The 16978-nt window shown below is 45.3% G+C and overlaps 1 protein-coding gene across 11 annotated transcripts in view; it reads left to right on the top strand.

The window, feature by feature from the left end:
* Window positions 1-4774, top strand: part of ADNP2 (ADNP homeobox 2) — a 35018-nt gene extending 30244 nt beyond the window's left edge. For all 11 annotated transcript variants that reach the window (XM_025421919.3, XM_025421920.3, XM_025421923.3 and 8 more), the window contains one exon: window positions 102-4774. In XM_025421919.3, the coding sequence (XP_025277704.1) occupies window positions 102-3308 (3207 nt within the window). In that variant the 3' untranslated portion in view covers window positions 3309-4774. The remainder of the gene's footprint in view (window positions 1-101) is intronic.
* The last annotated feature ends 12204 nt before the right edge of the window (window positions 4775-16978 follow it).

The following is a 16978-nucleotide window of genomic DNA, read 5'->3' as shown; positions in this document are numbered from 1 at the left end:
TAGCACATTAAATGAAGAAGAATAATTTAGTTTTGAACTATAGAAGGTGTAGCAACTGATTTTTTTATTAAAGCATGCTTGACTTTGTTTTCTTTTAACAGAGATATCGAACAAAGCCATACTGTTGTAGCCTCTGTAAATACTCTACAAAAGTGCTTACTTCATTCAAAAATCATTTACATCGTTACCATGAAGACGAAATTGATCAGGAGCTGGTGATCCCTTGCCCAAACTGTGTGTTTTCTTCTCAACCCAAAACTGTGGGAAGGCACTTCAGAATGTTTCATGCACCTGTTCGGAAAGTCCAGAACTACACAGTAAATATTTTAGGTGAAACGAAATCTAGGAGTGATGTGATAAGTTTTACATGTTTAAAATGTAACTTTTCAAACACTTTGTACTACAGCATGAAGAAGCATGTGCTGGTAGCCCATTTTCACTACTTAATTAACTCCTACTTTGGCCTGCGAACTGAGGAAATGGGTGAGCAACCCAAAACTGAGGATAGCCTTTCTACTGAGAAGATGCCACCATCTGACAAGTATTATTGTAAAAAGTGCAATGCCAATGCCAGCAGCCAGGATGCTTTAATGTATCATATTTTGACATCAGACATACACAGGGATTTGGAGAATAAACTTAGGTCCGTGATTTCAGAACATATTAAGAAACCTGGACTTTTGAAGCAAATGCACATTGCTCCAAAACCAGCAGCGCCTTTGGCTGCACCACCAAACAGCAGCGCTCCAGGCATCACAGCCACATCCCCTTGCTTTCGTCTTGCCTTGCCACAGAATGGTCAGAGCCAGACCATGGTCCAGCCAGTGACTGTGGCCTCAGGCACATCTGGAAGCCTCACGCACTCTCCGCCTGCTGTGGTGCAGTCCCACGTGACTCTAGTCTCCAGTCCTCTCCCTCCCTCTGCTCCCCAGCCTGTCTTTCTTTCTCATGGAGTCCCACTTACTCAGTCAGCAAATCCTCCTGTGTTGCCCTTGAGTCAGCCAGTTGGACCTATAAATAAGTCTGTTGGAACTGGTGTCCTCCCTCTAAACCAGACCATCCGCCCTGGAGCTTTACCCCTTAGCCAGCCTGTTGGGCCTGGCGTTCTTTCAGTCAGCAGACCTGCTGGGCCTGGCGTCCTTCCTGTCAGTCCCTCGGTCACCCCTGGGGTTCTTCAGGCCGTCTCACCAGGGGTCATTTCTGTGAGTAGGACTGTCCCGTCAGGGGTCCTTCCTGCAGGCCAGATGACCCCTGCTGGGGTTATCCCTTCAGGACAGACGGCGACTTCTGGGGTTCTTCCTGCTGGCCAGGTGGTCCAGTCAGGGGTTCTCCCCATTGGCCAAACGGCCCCATCAGGGGTTCTCCCCACTGGGCTGACAGTCCCGTCCCGGGTTCTCCCTCCTGGCCAGACGGTACCACTGAGGGTGCTGCCTGCAGGCCAGGTGGTCGCTCCTGGGCTCCTTTCTCCCACCCAGTCAGTATCATCAGGTGTCCTCCCTGTGAACCAGGGTATTAATTCTGGTGTTCTTCAGCTTAGCCAGCCTGTCATGTCAGGAGTGCTCCCCGTAGGCCAGCCAGTTAGGCCTGGGGTCCTACAACTTAATCAGTCTGTGAGCACCAACATCCTGCCTGCAAGTCAGCCAGTTAGGCCTGGTGCTTCTCAGAACACCACCTTCCTCACGTCGGGCTCTATTCTCAGACAGCTCATCCCTACAGGGAAGCAGGTGAACGGGATTCCCACGTATACCCTTGCCCCTGTGTCTGTCACTTTGCCTGTGCCTCCGGGTGGTATGGCAGCTGTCCCTCCCTCCCAGATGCCCATCCAGCTCCTGCCTTCGGGCCCAGCTGCACAGATGGCCAGTTCTGTGGCCAGCATGCCCTCCCCTCCGGTGCTCGTCAGTGCCACTCAGAGTGTGTTTGTTCAGGCCTCTCCGTCTGTGGTAGAGGCGAACCAGGCACTCAAACAAGCGAAGCAATGGAAAACCTGTCCAGTTTGCAATGAGCTCTTCCCTTCCAACGTCTACCAGGTTCATATGGAAGTGGCTCATAAGCACAGTGAGTCCAAATCTGCTGAAAAACTGGAGCCTGAAAAGCTGGCAGCATGTGCACCATTTTTAAAGTGGATGAGAGAGAAAACAGTTCGGTGTCTCTCTTGTAAATGCTTAGTGTCCGAGGAAGAGCTCATCCATCACTTGCTAATGCACGGCCTGGGGTGCCTGTTCTGTCCGTGCACTTTCCATGACATTAAAGGTCTTTCAGAGCACAGCAGGACTATGCACCGGGGAAAGAAGAAGTTACCTGTGGACTATAGTAACAAAGGTTTCCAGTTGGATGTCGATGCCAATGGCAACCTGATGTTTCCCCATCTTGATTTCATTACCATTCTGCCAAAGGAAGAGCTTGGGGAGCGGGAGGTCTATTTGGCAATACTGGCTGGGATCCACTCCAAGTCCCTGGTCCCCGTGTATATTAAAGTGAGACCCCAGGGAGAGGGTGCCTCCGGGAGCCCTGGCAAACAAGCACTGACTTGCCCCTTTTGTTTTGGCACCTTCGTGACGACTGAGGCTTATGAGGTTCATTTGAAGGAGAGGCACCACATCACGCCAACGGTCCACACCATTCTGAAATCCCCAGCGTTCAAATGCATCCACTGCTGTGGAGTCTACACTGGCAACATGACCCTGGCAGCCATTGCCATACACCTGCTGCGCTGCAGAAGTGCTCCAAAGGACAGCAGCTCAGACCTCCAGATCCAGCCTAATTTTATTGAGAACAGCGAAGTGCTCTTACTGAATGGTGAGGTGGTCCATGACACTAGTTTTTCTGTAAAGAGAAAGTTGCCCGATGGCCACTTCGGGACAGAAGACCAGAGGGATGCAGAGGAGCGGCCTCTTGTTATTAGCAGTGATGCAGCCCTGGCTCCTGAAAAGGTGGCAAGTGTGGTGCCTTTTAAAAGACAGAGGAATGAAATCAGGACAGAGGGGGGGCCGCTGGTTAATGATGACGCTCTTCAGATTTTAGCATTAAACCCTAAAAAATATGAAGACCGTTCTTATGAAGAGAAAAAGCAATTTCTTAGAGATTATTTCCACAAGAGACCATATCCTAGTAAAAAGGAAATAGAACTTCTTTCTTCACTCTTGTGGGTGTGGAAAATCGATGTGGCTTCATTTTTTGGGAAAAGAAGATATATTTGCATGAAAGCAATAAAAAATCACAAGCCTTCTGTACTTTTAGGCTTTGATATGTCTGAACTTAAAAATGTTAAACACAGGTTGAACTTTGAGTATGAGCCACAAAACTTGTAAAAAAAAGAAAAGGAAATCTAAAGTTCTAGATAATTAGTGTTTTTTTCAATTGAGATTTAAAAATGTTATTTTCTTCACTGTATGTTGAATTAATCAATTTCAGTGGTCCTTATGCTGCTCTTTATAGATTTATTTCAGGTGCTCAGAAGGACTTCTATATAAAAGAAGTGAATAGTTCTTTCAGATTTATTGTTTCCTGCAGTTTGATTTTGTAACAAGTATTTTTAGTTCTTCCCTGTCATGTAAATGAAATCCTTGGAACCTTCATGCACGTCCTATTACCCAGTAGTGTCAGTATCGTAGGATGAAACTGAAATCTGTATGTTTGTGTTTTCATTTAAGGAAATTTCAGCTTGTTTCAGAATACTTGATTATCTGTGCTGCTGTCCTCAGTTAGCTTCATGGGTAGCGGCCAGCGATGAGTGTCTGAGCTGAGAGAGTGAGCACACGGCCTGGGGAGGTGGGCGCCCCGAGGATGCACTGCATTAACTCACGCTGGTTCCTTCTCTGCAAGTATTTGCTTACTAGACTATGAGTTTGACTTAGATTGTTTCAAGTTCATCCTAGCAGCTGTTTTTTATTACAAATCATAGAAAACCAAATGTTTTCCTTTGTTAAAATCACACTGAACCTGAAGCCTATTTATATTTAGCTCATAAGAGTTATTTTATAAATAAAGCAATTCAGTAGGTGCAGAAATACTTTCAGTGTAGACTTCTCCCCGTTTTTATATGGTGGTAAGTCATTTCTCCATTCAAAGGTAAGACAATAAATTTTTAGTGCCTTTAGAATAAATGCTGAACACACACAAACTCCTCCTAACCTAACTGTTCATAAACCAGTGAAAGGGAAGGACCATGTTACTCAGGAATGAAACTTTTACCCCTGAGTGTGGATACTAACTGAAATGTAGACATGGGTTTTCAGGGGACAAAGCGAAGTGAGTAGAGTGAGAGTGGTCTCTGTGTTGGTATGTTAACTCTCTGCAGTGTCCCAGAGGTCAGCGTATTTGTTCTAGGCTCTCCTGCAGCCCAGTTGTGTGCGTTACAGGGACGTGGTATTGCTAAAGAGCTCCACTGTGTTCCTGTGCTTTGTGCAGTTAAACCCTCGGTTCCTCCCACCCCTCAAGTAACTCAGAGCACCAGAACCAGCAATGGAGACCAGCCAGTTTAGACCTTAAATCATATTCCTGGCGACACACGGCAGAGGCACTTGTCCAGCATACTAAGAGGATGTGACGGTCTCTGGGAAATAAGATAATGTTACCATATGGATTTTAAAACATAGAAACTTGCATGTAATTGCTATAATGTGCATTTTTGAGGCAGTTGTGAAACTGGTCTGTGATTGTTGGTGTACTCTGTTGTAAATCCAAAAAGAGCTTGTCGAAGTTTATTTTTTTTTTTAACCTATTGTTTCAGAGTGTCTATTTTGAATTAAAATTTGTTATACCACTGCAAACAGAACTGTTTAATTCTTTTAACAGATAGGTCACTGTGACTCAAGAATAATCTAAATGTGGAAATAGATACCATGTTTATTTGCCAAAAAACCATTGTCACTATGAAAGTTAGCATAACCCAGAAGGCTAATACCACTGTCCATAAGAGGTGTGGCTGCAGGTTCCTGACGTATCTGTAACGCTGGTCCCCTAAGGGTCGAGGTGGATGTTGGGTAGCTGTGAACTTGGCCTGTGTCGAGCCTGCGCTGGGTGGGATCAGGGCACTGGAGGCCAGGTTTGGCGGCGCTGGTAGGCAGTTTGCCGTGTGTGGGGCTGGAGGAGCGGCTGGCCCACCTGTCTTTAGTCCTGCAAGTCAGGGTTTCGGCTGGTGTTTGGGGGGCACCTGCCCACTGTGTTGGGGCCCCACCCCTGGCCTCCACCTGCTTCAGTTAGTGGCACTGCTTCCCCAGGCGTAACCAGGAGTGTGCAGTGTTCCTGGGAGGCAGCACCGGCTCTGGCGAGGAGTTCTGATTTCCAGTTGTGCTGTCGCTGTTGCTCAGCCTTTGATGCCAAGTGTCTACCTTGTGCTGGTCACGGTTAACGCTTTCTTTTGCTCCCTTCCTCCCCTCCCCCACATTGCCTACTGCCTGCTGGTTGGGACTCTGCCATCCAGTTACATCTTGCTTGGGAGGCCCGGTGGTCTGCTTGCCTTAGTAGTGGAATGGCAGTTTCTCAAGCAGCTGAGGGGTCTGGATGCTCTGTCTTGGGCCTTAGTGTCACTTTAAGGCTCACAAATGTTTTCTTTTAAAAGCTGCAGGTGAGGGCACCTGGGTGGCTCAGTGGTTGAGTGTCTGCCTTTGGCTCAGCGCATGATACTAGGGTCCTGGAATCGAGTCCCACTTCGGGCTCCCCGCAGGGAGCCTGCTTCTCCCTCTGTGTCTCTGCCTCTCTCCTTGTGTCTCGTGAATAAATAAAATCTTAAAAAAGCTGCAGGTGAATGACCTAGAAAGGGCAGAGGCATGAGCTGGAACCTGGCAGAAGGCCGGAGGATGGCCACGATGGCTCTAATGAACAGCAGGCCCCAAAGGCTGCAGGTGCAGAAAGCAGGGGGATGATCTCAGTTGTGGGGAGGGTATGCCTTTAGCTTCTGTAACACGAGCAACAGGGCAGACATCTGGATGCTTGCAGCACCATGATGAGGGCTCACAGTGCTGGGTACAGTAGCAGCATTGGTGCCATCATCGAAGATGAGCTGGACCCGTGGCATCGCTCCAGCACAGTGCAGACGGTGTCCGGGACTCGTCCTTCACCTATATCACTGAGACCAGACACAGTGGAGGAGTCAGGCTGGTCCCAAAAAGCCACCGGGGAGCTGGAAGACCCTAGTCTACGTCCCACCAGATAACTCTAGAAACACGCTGCCTGGGTGCTGTGTCCCCACATTGGATGCGTACCTCTGGGCGCATGTGTTTCCAGAGTCCTAGAATGGTCCTTGTGGTTAACAGGAAAGGGCTGTTGCTCATAAAAACCTTTGCCACCCGGCCTTCTTGGTGTTGGTTGTGCGTTAGCCTTTCCTCAAGCTCAGGTGAGTTTAATCTCCTCTGCAAAAGTCCATGTGGTTCTTCTTCATAAAGTTTTGAAGTCAGACCTCTGAAAATGCTGTGCTCCAGCTGATCCTTTACTGTCCTTCCCTTGCTTTCACAGGCAACAGCTGGGGCCAGGCCGCCAGTAGACAGGCTCTTCTGCAGCAAGTTCCTGGCGGGGGGTGGGTGGCCGGGAAGGCGGACAGACGAGCACGTGCTCTTACACCCTCATCCTGCAGCCCCTTTAACCTGCTGGTTACTGTGCAGGCCCAGAGTTGGTAATAGTGTCCTAAACACAGCAACATGTGACTCTAAGAAGGAAAACCTGGCCCCAAACTCCACCCTCATTTTCACATTAGTTTTTAAGCAGTGTTTCTCAGCAGCTGTCGGCCGCTTCCTGTTGCTAGAAGATGGGCTGGTTACTGTCATAATAGTGCTAATGACAGTGTCACTGTTCACCTCTGCCAGAGAGCAGTCTGTGCCCTTGCAGTCCTCACAGCACCTGTGCAGAGTAAGAGGAGGCTCCCATCTCAAGTGCATGGGGATGGATGGGCACGGGGCATGCGGTGCCCAAGGGGTAAGGGCCGCGGTAATACTCGGGAGGACAGCTTCACACTCTGGATGTGTAAGGTGTGCTCCTCTTGTTTTATCTGTATTTCACAGGCGGAGAAACGGGGCCACAGGGAGAGTGACCAGCTGTCCCAGTTTGCTCTGGACTTGACAGTGCCCAAGCTGGGAACATCCAGGCAAGGAGGGACAAAGTGGTCACTCTGCTCACAGACAGTGTACTCCCCAGGGTGACTGCCCCTTCATGGTGTCCCTAATGCTGCACCTGCTGTCTCCAGACACAGACCTGGTTCTTTGTGAATCGAGGTCTAGAGGGTATCCTGCTATAGTGGAAAGTCAGACTAGAAATCTGTTGTCTGTGTCCACTGTGTTGTCATATCGAGAACAAACACGAATACCAATCATTCAGGCACACGATCTGCCGACACATGACCCTGGAAGCATCTAGAAGGTGCTGAGTAGGTGATCGGGGGGAACTTTCCTTAAATAGCCCTTACAGAAGGTGCTCCCCTGACCACTGTTCTTTGTCCCACTCAAAATCATGTGCTTTGTGCTTATTTTTAAAAAGACACATGAAATTCTTTTCAGAAGGGAAGCTTTTCCAATAAAAATTTTAAATTTTATTAAAATTTAAATCATAAACCAAACTTTAGCAATTGTATAGGCATACTTAGTACAAAGATTGTGTCATCTTACATTCAAATACAAATTCAGAATTAGTTGTCATGAATGAATATATTTTTTCAGAAATTGATTTCTTACAGCTTACAGTCCATGATCTGGAAAGTTTAATGTTAAATAATCTACCATTTACCTACAAATGAGCTCAGGAAATTGAATAATAGCAACGAATAATGCGGTTTTAATGGCTTAGTTTTTAAGACAACTTTTCTGTAAAGATATATGGATCTATCTTCAAAGATAATATTGGGGGCAGCCCTGGTGGCTCAGTGGTTTGGCACTGCCTTTGGCCCGGGGCATGATCCTGGAGACCTGGGATTGAGTCCCACGTCGGGCTCCCTGCATGGAGCCTGCTTCTCTTTCTTTCTGTGTGTCTCTCATGAATAAATAAATAAAATCTTAAAAAAAAAAATATTGTTAGTTGAGCTGTAAGATCCATAAAAAACAGTTTTGCCAGAGTTTACAGATAGGTTGTCTCATTTTGCTTCCCCAGCCCCCACCAAGCAGCTTTCAAAACTGGAAGACTGAAGACATAGAAAACCCTATGCATCTATGAAATAATCGTGCAGAGAAAAGCAGCGGAAAATAAGCAGAAAAGCCCACGTTCCCAGCACCGTGGATGCGGGAGAGAGTTCGCAGGCAGATTCCCGTTTTTTGGAAGAGGACTTCTGGAAACAACGGGAAATTCAGAAAGATCATTTACAGGGAATTAGGCACTTTGCAGGGAAGGTAATTTTTGGTTATTTTAAGAAACGTCTAAATTTTATATTTGCTTTTTTTTTTTTTTTAAGATCTTATTTATTTATTCATGAGAGACACAGAGGGGCAGAGACACAGGAGGAGGGAGGAGCAGGCTCCCTGGATCATGTGCTGGGCCAAGGGCAGATGCTCAATTGCTGAGCCACCCAGGCATCCCTATATGTGCTTTCAAATGACTAAACAGAATGACTGTATGTCAGGAAGATAACTTACACAAGCAGACACACAGTGATCCATGTGGGAGTTTCTGACATGTGCCAGGAGCCCTGAGGACCCAGGAGCCCTGTGACCCAGGAGCCCTGAGGACCTAGGACCCCCGCGACCCAGGAGCCCTATGACCCAGGAGCCCTAGAGGACCTAGGAGCTCTGAGACCCAGGAACCCTGAGACCCTGGAGCCCCACGGCCAGCCCCTCCCACTTGCCGCCCCACTCTGGTCACGGGACCCCCATGTCATCCCCAAGGGCTTGCAGCTACATTAGTTCCAGGGTGCTCTTGTAGTGACTCAAAGTCAAGAACGTGGTCTCACTGGATGCAGCTCCTGCAGGGCTCGTCATAAGGTGTTTCACTCTGACTTGGTTTTTCTTGCACGATGGTCCAGAGTGGTTCTGATTTAGATGTGAGCAGTAAGCAGAGGACACACATGGACACCCACCACTCTGCTTTCTAGCTGTTGACATGTCTGTGTAACCTTCTGTGTTAATGGATTTGATGAGATACTAACAATAGATTTATTGCTACTGAAATGCAAAATGTATTGATTCAGTATTTTAAAAACTAAATGAAAAAGTTGGTAAATTCAATGTGAGACCTAATTCAGTAATACAAGTTTAATGGTCTAGGGATATTACCAGGTGTCTAAGTCCCACTTAGAGATAAATCCTTAAATACATGTTTAGAACTGCCCACTGTTGGGGCGCCTGGGGGGTTGTGGGTGGAGCATCTGCTTTCAGCTCAGGTCATGACCTCAGGGTCCTGGGATCGAGCCCTGAGTCAGGCTCCCTGCTCAGTGTGGAGTCTGCTTTTCCCTTCACCTCTGCCTCTACCCCTGCTTGTGCTCTCTCTCACTCTCAAATAGATAAATAAAATCTTAAAATGAACTGCACACTGTTGTCCAAATGAAACATATGTTCTTTTCATGGTCAAAATACTTACTATAATGTCTGAGGGACTTAGTGTAATTTAAACAATATCCCCTCATTTCTCAACATTTAGGAAGTTCTGAAAAGAATTATTTAACCTTATTCCGTGTGAGAATGGATGCCAAGTTGTTGGCCTATAGGCTGGTTTTTCCATTTACAAAATGGTGGGTGACGGGGTGCTGGTTCCTTCTGTGTTTCATAAGAAATGGTCTCAGTATCATCATGCATCTTCTTTTCCATGCACTGGGAGTAGCAAATGCGTCTTTGTCATTCCTAAACACTTAATTAACAGCCTGCTTACTTGCAGTGAGCTGTGTAGTCGGTCTATAACTTGCTTTCCCACAGGGTTGCCAGTGGCTGCCCAGAAAGACTAGACACCTGGGTGGCTCAGTCGGTTGGGTGCCTGACTCTTGGTTTTGGCTCAGGTCATGGGCTCAGGTCATGATCTCAGAGTCATGAGATCGAATCCTGTATCCGGCTCATGCTCAGTGTGGAGTCTGCTTGTCTCTCCCCCTTTGCCCCTCCCCCCACAGTCTCTCTCAAATAAATAAATTAAATTTAGTATTTATTTGAAAAGTTCATTTGGTGATGTTATATTCTTCCAATGGGTGTTTTCTCATTAAAACTCTGGGCATCCTCTGAGATTATCAGCAACATTACGGTATTTTATAAATATTTCACTTAATAGAAGTGACCGCTGGTTCAACTGGGTTCCCATCTTTTTCCTGGTTCCTCCCTCACTGCTGTTAGTTGTTGAACTGAGAACATCGTTTTCACATGCTGGGCTGGCACACCACATGTGAGATGCGGTGCGTAGCAACTAGTGAGGCCATAGAGCGGCAGGCACAGCCATCTAGGTCTCCCCTGCCACCGTTCCCTCCATAATGAATAACAATGGTAGAGCGAGCAGGTGGGTGCTCAGGTTGACACCTCATGGTGCGTCCTGACCTGAGCAGCAGTTGAACACCTGCCCCTCTTGTCTGGATAAGAAATCTGTCCCCCTAAGCTTCTCTTTTCCAGTGGGAGGGAGAGTGTTCATACTACTTGAACCATGTAAACTGTGAGTAGAGAAACTTTCTTTAAAGGCCATTTTTGAGAATTCCAATGGGAAATAGGTATGGTTTTTTGGGAGGTTTCGGTAGAATGCTTCTTGAGAGTATATTCTACATTTATGTAGTGCCTACAGCCTGCCCATCGGAGTCTATTGTCCTGTGCAAGCGACACATAAGGCTTTTCTTTTTACAAACAAGCAAATGGGCCCAGAGGGTTGGAGGCCTTTCTTAGGTTATATGGGACAGTGGTTGGTAGAATCCAGATCTAAACTGGAGCTATTATTTCCTAGCAGAAGCTAGTCTTTATTTATTTAGAGAAGGGGAGGGGGGAGAATCTGAAGCAGGCTCCATGCCCATCAGAGCCCTACTGGGGGCTCCATCTCAGGACCCTGAGATCATGATCTGAGCTGAAATCAAGAGTCAGATGCTTCACCGACTGAACCACACAGGTGCCCCAACACAGGTCTTTAGAAAAACAATGTTTTTAGTATGTGAAAACCACTGACCTCCATGAGCTCATGGTCCAGCAGGAAGGAGGGTGAGGAGGGGTGCGATGGCTCCTGAACGCTGCTCTCAAGCTGGCCTAACACCAGCCTTCCACTTCACATCCCTGTGATTGCGACGGCAAGGGAAGCTGGGCTCTTCATCAACCCGGGCTTGGCTTTAGGCTCCCTAAAAGCGTTTGAAATGGGGGAGGCCAGAAAACACTACAGAAGAGAAAGTCACAGAAAGAACAGAAAGATTAAAAAAAAAAAAAAACAAAAAAAAACCAGGGATCCCTGGGTGGCGCAGCGGTTTAGCGCCTGCCTTTGGCCCAGGGTGCGATCCTGGGGATCCAGGATCGAATCCCACGTTGGGCTTCCGGTGCATGGAGCCTGCTTCTCCCTCTGCCTGTGTCTCTGCCTCTCTCTCTCTCTATGTGTGACTATCATAAATAAATAAAAGTTTTAAAAAAAAAAAACAGAAGATGAGAGAAAGATCCTTGTGGAAGTGCAAACAAATTAAAGTTGCCAAAAGTTGTTGCAAACCTGACTGCAGCATCCCCGCCTATACCCTCCGCCGCCGGTTCCCAGAGGATGGCTCCCGTGTTGAGGGCTGCTCAGGTCATGCTGGGGAAGGTCCGATGCCTAAGCGAAGGCTCCCAGGTCTGACGGAGTCATGTGTGAGGAGCTGCCGGCTTCACAGGTCCAGAAAAAGCTCCGGCTAAGTCCTTACAGCGTCTGCGCCTCCCCTTTGGCGGGGATGAGGAGAGCCTCCGTGGGGCCCCCAGGGTGGGCGCCGATGCTGCGGGCGGAGCAATGATGCTGGGCAGCCGTGCAAGTGTTCGCTCTTCAGGACCCTTGGCGTGTGAATGGTGCCGGGGTTCTGCGTCGGCGGGCAATCTGTGCTGCTCCTGTGGGTTTGCATGTTCCTGCACGGGATTCAGGTTACCGCACCCTGACGTCACGCCGTTTCCCTCTTCCCCACCTCCCTGTTCCCGCGGGAGACACTCCCAGCTGTGCTCCAGTCAGCAATCATGCTTTGTCTCTTGCAGCTGCAGACTAGCCCAGTACCTGCCTGCGGAGATCAGCGTAATTGGGGGATGGTCAACCAACCGTCTGGGCCTTTCACACGGGCTGCGGTGATTCGCTGCTCCGTCTTGGTCCTAGAGTCTTCTCAGGCCACAGGAAACAGGACAGGTTTGTGCAGAAGAGCGGAGTCCGCGGGCACCCCTAAACAGAGGAGGAAGTAGTTTCCAGGAGGCAGCAGTCACAGATCCAAAGTGTATTTCTACAGAGTGTGCAGCTGGAAATTCGTACTCCTTTGCTTTTTAAATTTTGAGTTTTAAATTCCAGTTAACATACAGTGTGCTGTTAGTTTCAGGAAGGAGTAGGATTTAGTGATTCATCACTTAACACCTAATATGTGGCACTCACCACACCTTAATGCTCGACACCTGCTGGCCCATTTCCCCTCCAGCAGCCCTGGGTTCTCTGTCATTAGGAGTCCGTTCTGTGTTTGCTTTTCTTTCCTTTCTCCCATGTTCATCTGTTTTGTTTCTTATATTCCATATTCCACACATGAGTGAGATTATATGGTGTTTGTCCTTCTCTGACTGATCTATTTCCTATAGCATCATACCCTCTAGCTCCATCCATATCCTTGCAAATGGCAAGTTTTCATACTTCCCGATGGCTGAGGAATATTCCATTGTGAATACAGACGACATCTCCTTTATCCATTCATCTGTCAAAGGACATCAAGGCTCCTTCCACAGTTTGGCTCCTGTGGACATGGCTGCTGTGAACACTGTGGTGTGAGTGCCCCCTTCTAATGTGCATTCTTGTCCTCTTTGGGTAAATACCTAGTACTGCAATTGCTGGATTGTAGGGTAGCATATTTTCACCTTTTTGAGGGGTCTCCATCCTATTTTCCAGAGTGGCTGCACCAGCTTGCATTCCTACCAGCAGTGGAATAGGGCTCCTCTTTCTCTGCATCCTCACCAACACCTGCTGTTTCTTATGTTGTTAACTTTAGACATCCTGACAGGTGTGAGGTGGTATCTTATCATAGTTTTAATTTGTATTTCCCTGATGATGACTGATACTGAGCATCTTTTCACGTGCCTGTTGGCCCCCTACATGTCCTCTTTGAGAAAAACATCTGTTCATGTCTCCTGCTTGTTTTTTAACTGGGTTGTTTGTTTCTTAGGTGTTAAGTTTAGTAAGGTCTTTATAGACCTTGGGTACTAGCCCTTTTTCTGATATGTCATTTGCAAATATCTTCTCCCATTCTGTAGGTTGTCTTTTAATTTTGTTGACTGTTTGCTTTGCTGTGCAGAAGCTTTTTATCTTGATGAAGTCCCAAGAGTTCATTTTTGCTGCTGTTTCCTTTGCCTTCATAGATGTGTCTTGCAAGAAGTTGCTGTGACCAAGGTCGAAGAGGTTGCTACCTGTGTTCTTCTCTAGGATTTTGATGAATTCTTGTTTCACATTTAGATCTTTGAACCATTTTGAGTGTATCTTTGTGTCTGGCATAAGAGAATGGCCTAGTTTCATTCTTCTACACGTGGCTGTCCAGTTTTCCCAGCACCATTTGTTGAAGACACTGTCCTTCTTCCATTGCATATTGTTTCCTGCTTTGTGACCATAGAGTCGAGGGCCCATTTCTAGGTTCTCTATTCTGTTCATTGATCTCTGTGTCTGATTTTGTGCCAGGATTATACAGTCTTGATGATCACAGCTTTGTAATAAAGCTTGAAGTCAGGCATTGTGATACCTCCAGAATTGCTTTTCTTTTTCAGACTTACTTTGGCTATCAGGGTCTATTTTGGTTCCATACAAATCTTAGGATTGCTTGTTCTAGCTCTGTGAAAAATGCTGGTGGTATTTTGATTAAATGTGTAGATTGCTTTGGGTAGTACAGACGTTTAACAATATTTGTTCTTCCAATCCATGAGCATGGAATACTTTTCCATTTCTTTGTGTCATCTTCAATTTCTTTCATAAGCGTTCTGTAGTTATCAGAATATAGATCCTTTACTTCTTTGGTTAGGTTTATTCCTAAGTATCTTATGGTTTGGGTGCATTTGTAAATGGGATCAATTCCTTAATTTCTTATCATTAGTTTATAGAAATGCAACAGGTTTCTGTACATTGATTTTATGTACTGCAACTTTGCTGAATTCATGCTTTGGTCCTAGCAAGTTTTTGGTGGTCTTTCAGGTTTTCTACACAGAGTATCATGTTGTCTGCAAATAGTGGAAGTCTGACTTCTTCCTTGTGATTCTGAGGCCTTTTATTTCTTTTTGTTGTCTCATTACTGAGGCTGAGACTTCCAGGACTATGTTACATAGTAATGGAGAGAATGGGAGTCCTTGTCTTGTTTCTTGACTATAGAGGAAAAGCTCTCTTTCTCCCCATTGAGGATAATATTAGCTGTGGGTTTTTCATATATGGCCTTCATGACATTGGGGTATCTTCCCTCTATCACTACTTTGTTCAGGGTGTTTATCAAGAGATGATGCTATATTTTGTCAAATGCTTTTTCTGCATCTCAGCATCATATGGTTCATTCTTTTATTAACATGGTGTATTACCTTGACTAATTTGTGAATATGGAACCACCCTTGCAGCCCAGGAATAAATCCCACTTGATCATGGTGAATGATTCTTTTAATGTACTGTTGAATTCGATTTGCTAGTATTTTATGAAGAATTTTTGCATCTGTGTTCACCAGGGTTATTGGTCTGTAATTCTCCTTTTTGTGGGGTCTTTGTCTGATTTTGGAATCAAGGTAATTCTGGCCTTATAGAATGAGTTTAGAGGTTTTCCTTCCATTTCTATTTTTTTGGGAACAGTTTGAGGAGAATAGGTATTAACTCTTCTTTAAATGTCTGGTAGTATTCCCCTGGGCATCCATCCAGCCCTGGATTTTTGTTAGAAGATTTTGGATTCCTGATTCCATTTCTTTGCTGGTTATGGGCATGATCAAATTTTCTATTTCTTTCTGTTTCACTTTCGTAGTTTGTGGGTTTCTAGGAATTTGTCCATTTCTTCCAGATTGCCCAGTTTGTTGGCATATTATTTTTCATAATATTCCCTTATAATTGTATTTCTGTGGTGTTGGTTGTGATCTTTCCTCTTTCATTCATGATTTCATCTATTTGGGTCCTTTCTATTTTCTTTTTGATAAATCTGCTTAGGGGCTTATCAATTTTATTAATTCTTTCAAAGAACCAGTTCTTAATCTGTTCTACTGGGTTTTTTGTTTCAATACCAATTATTTATGCTCCAATCTTTATTATTTCCCTTCTTCTGCTGGTTTTAGGCTTGATTTGCTGTTCCTTTTCTAGCTCCGTTAGGTGTAGGGTTAGGTTGTGTGTTCGAAGCTTTTCTTGCTTCTTAAGGTAGGCCTGTATTGCTATATACTTCCTTCTTAAGACTGCCTTTGCTGTATCCCAAAGGTTTGGACATACGTGTTTTATTTTTATTTGTTTCCATGTATTTAAAAAAATTTATTCTTTAATTTCCTGGTTACCCCTATTCATTCTTTAGTAGGATGTTCTTTAATCCATGTATTTGTGGTCTTTTCAAATTTTTTCTTGTGGTTGACTTCAAGTTCCATAGCGTTGTGGCCTGAAAATATGCCTGGTATGGTATCAGTCTTTTTGTACTTGTTGAGGGCTGATTTGTGACCTAGTATGTGATCTGTTTTGGAGAATTGTTCCATGCACACTTGAAAAAAATGTGTATTCTGCTGCTTTAGGATGAAGTTTTATAATATATTTGTTAAGTCAATCTTGTCCAATGTGTCATTCAATATCACTGTTTTCTTGTTGATTTTCTGCTTAGGTGATCTGTCCATTGCTGTAAGTGGGGTGTTAAAAAGTCCCCTACCATTTTATTGTTATTTTAAAGATTTTATTTATTTGAGAGAGAGAAAGCATGTGAGAGAGAGCACAAGCTAGGGGAGGGACAGGGGGAGAAGCAGACTCCCATTAAGCAGGGAGCTTGATCCCAGGGTCCTAGGATCATGACCTGAGCTGAAGACAGGATGCTTCACCGACTGACCCACCCAGGCACTCCTATTATTTTATTATTAATGAGTTTCTTTATGTTTATTAGTTGATTTATATATTTGGGTGGTCCTAATTGGGGGCAAAAATATTACAATTGTTAGATCTTCATGATAGGTGGACCCCTTAATTATGGTATAATGACCTTCTTCATTTCTTGTTACAGTCTTTGTTTCAAATCTAGTTTGTCTGGGGGAGCCTAGGTGGCTCAGTCAGTTAAGTGTCTGCCTTTGGCTCAGGTCCTGATGCCAGGGTTGGGCTCCACACCGGGAGCCTTTTTGGGGTTTTCTCTTTCCCTCTCCCCCTGTCCTTCTCCCTTTGTGTGCTTTCTCTCTAAAAAACAAGTAAGTAAATAACAATAAATCTAGTTTATCTGATATAAGTATGGCTACTCTGGCTTTCTTTTGACATCATTAACATGATGGATGTTTCTCCATCCCCTCACTTTGAATCTGCAGATATCTCTAGGTCTAAAATGAGCCTCTTGTAGGCAGCATATAGATTGATCTTGTTTTTTGTATCCATTCTGATACTGCCTTTCAATTGAAGTATTTAGTCCATTTACATTCAGATTGATTATTGAACAATATGAATTTATTGCCACTGTGTTACCTGTAGAGTTGGTGTCTGGTGATGTTCTCTGGTCCCTTGTAGTCTTTGTTGATTTGTCTTTTTATTTCTCCACTAGAAGAGTCCCTGTTAAAATTTCTTACAGGGATGGTTTAGTGTTCATGAACTCCTTTGGTTTTTATCTGGGAAACTCTTTATCTTTCCTTCTATTCTGAATGACTGCATTGCTGGATAAAGAATTCTTGGCTGCATATTTTTCCCACTCAACATGTTGAATATATCATGCCACTTCTTTCTGGCTTGTCTAGTCTCTATGGAC

Source organism: Canis lupus, chromosome 1 (assembly GCF_003254725.2).
Source record: "Canis lupus dingo isolate Sandy chromosome 1, ASM325472v2, whole genome shotgun sequence".
Lineage (NCBI taxonomy): Eukaryota > Metazoa > Chordata > Mammalia > Carnivora > Canidae > Canis > Canis lupus.
Note: the sequence above shows the minus strand (reverse complement) of the source record. Positions and strands in the feature narration are given on the sequence as shown.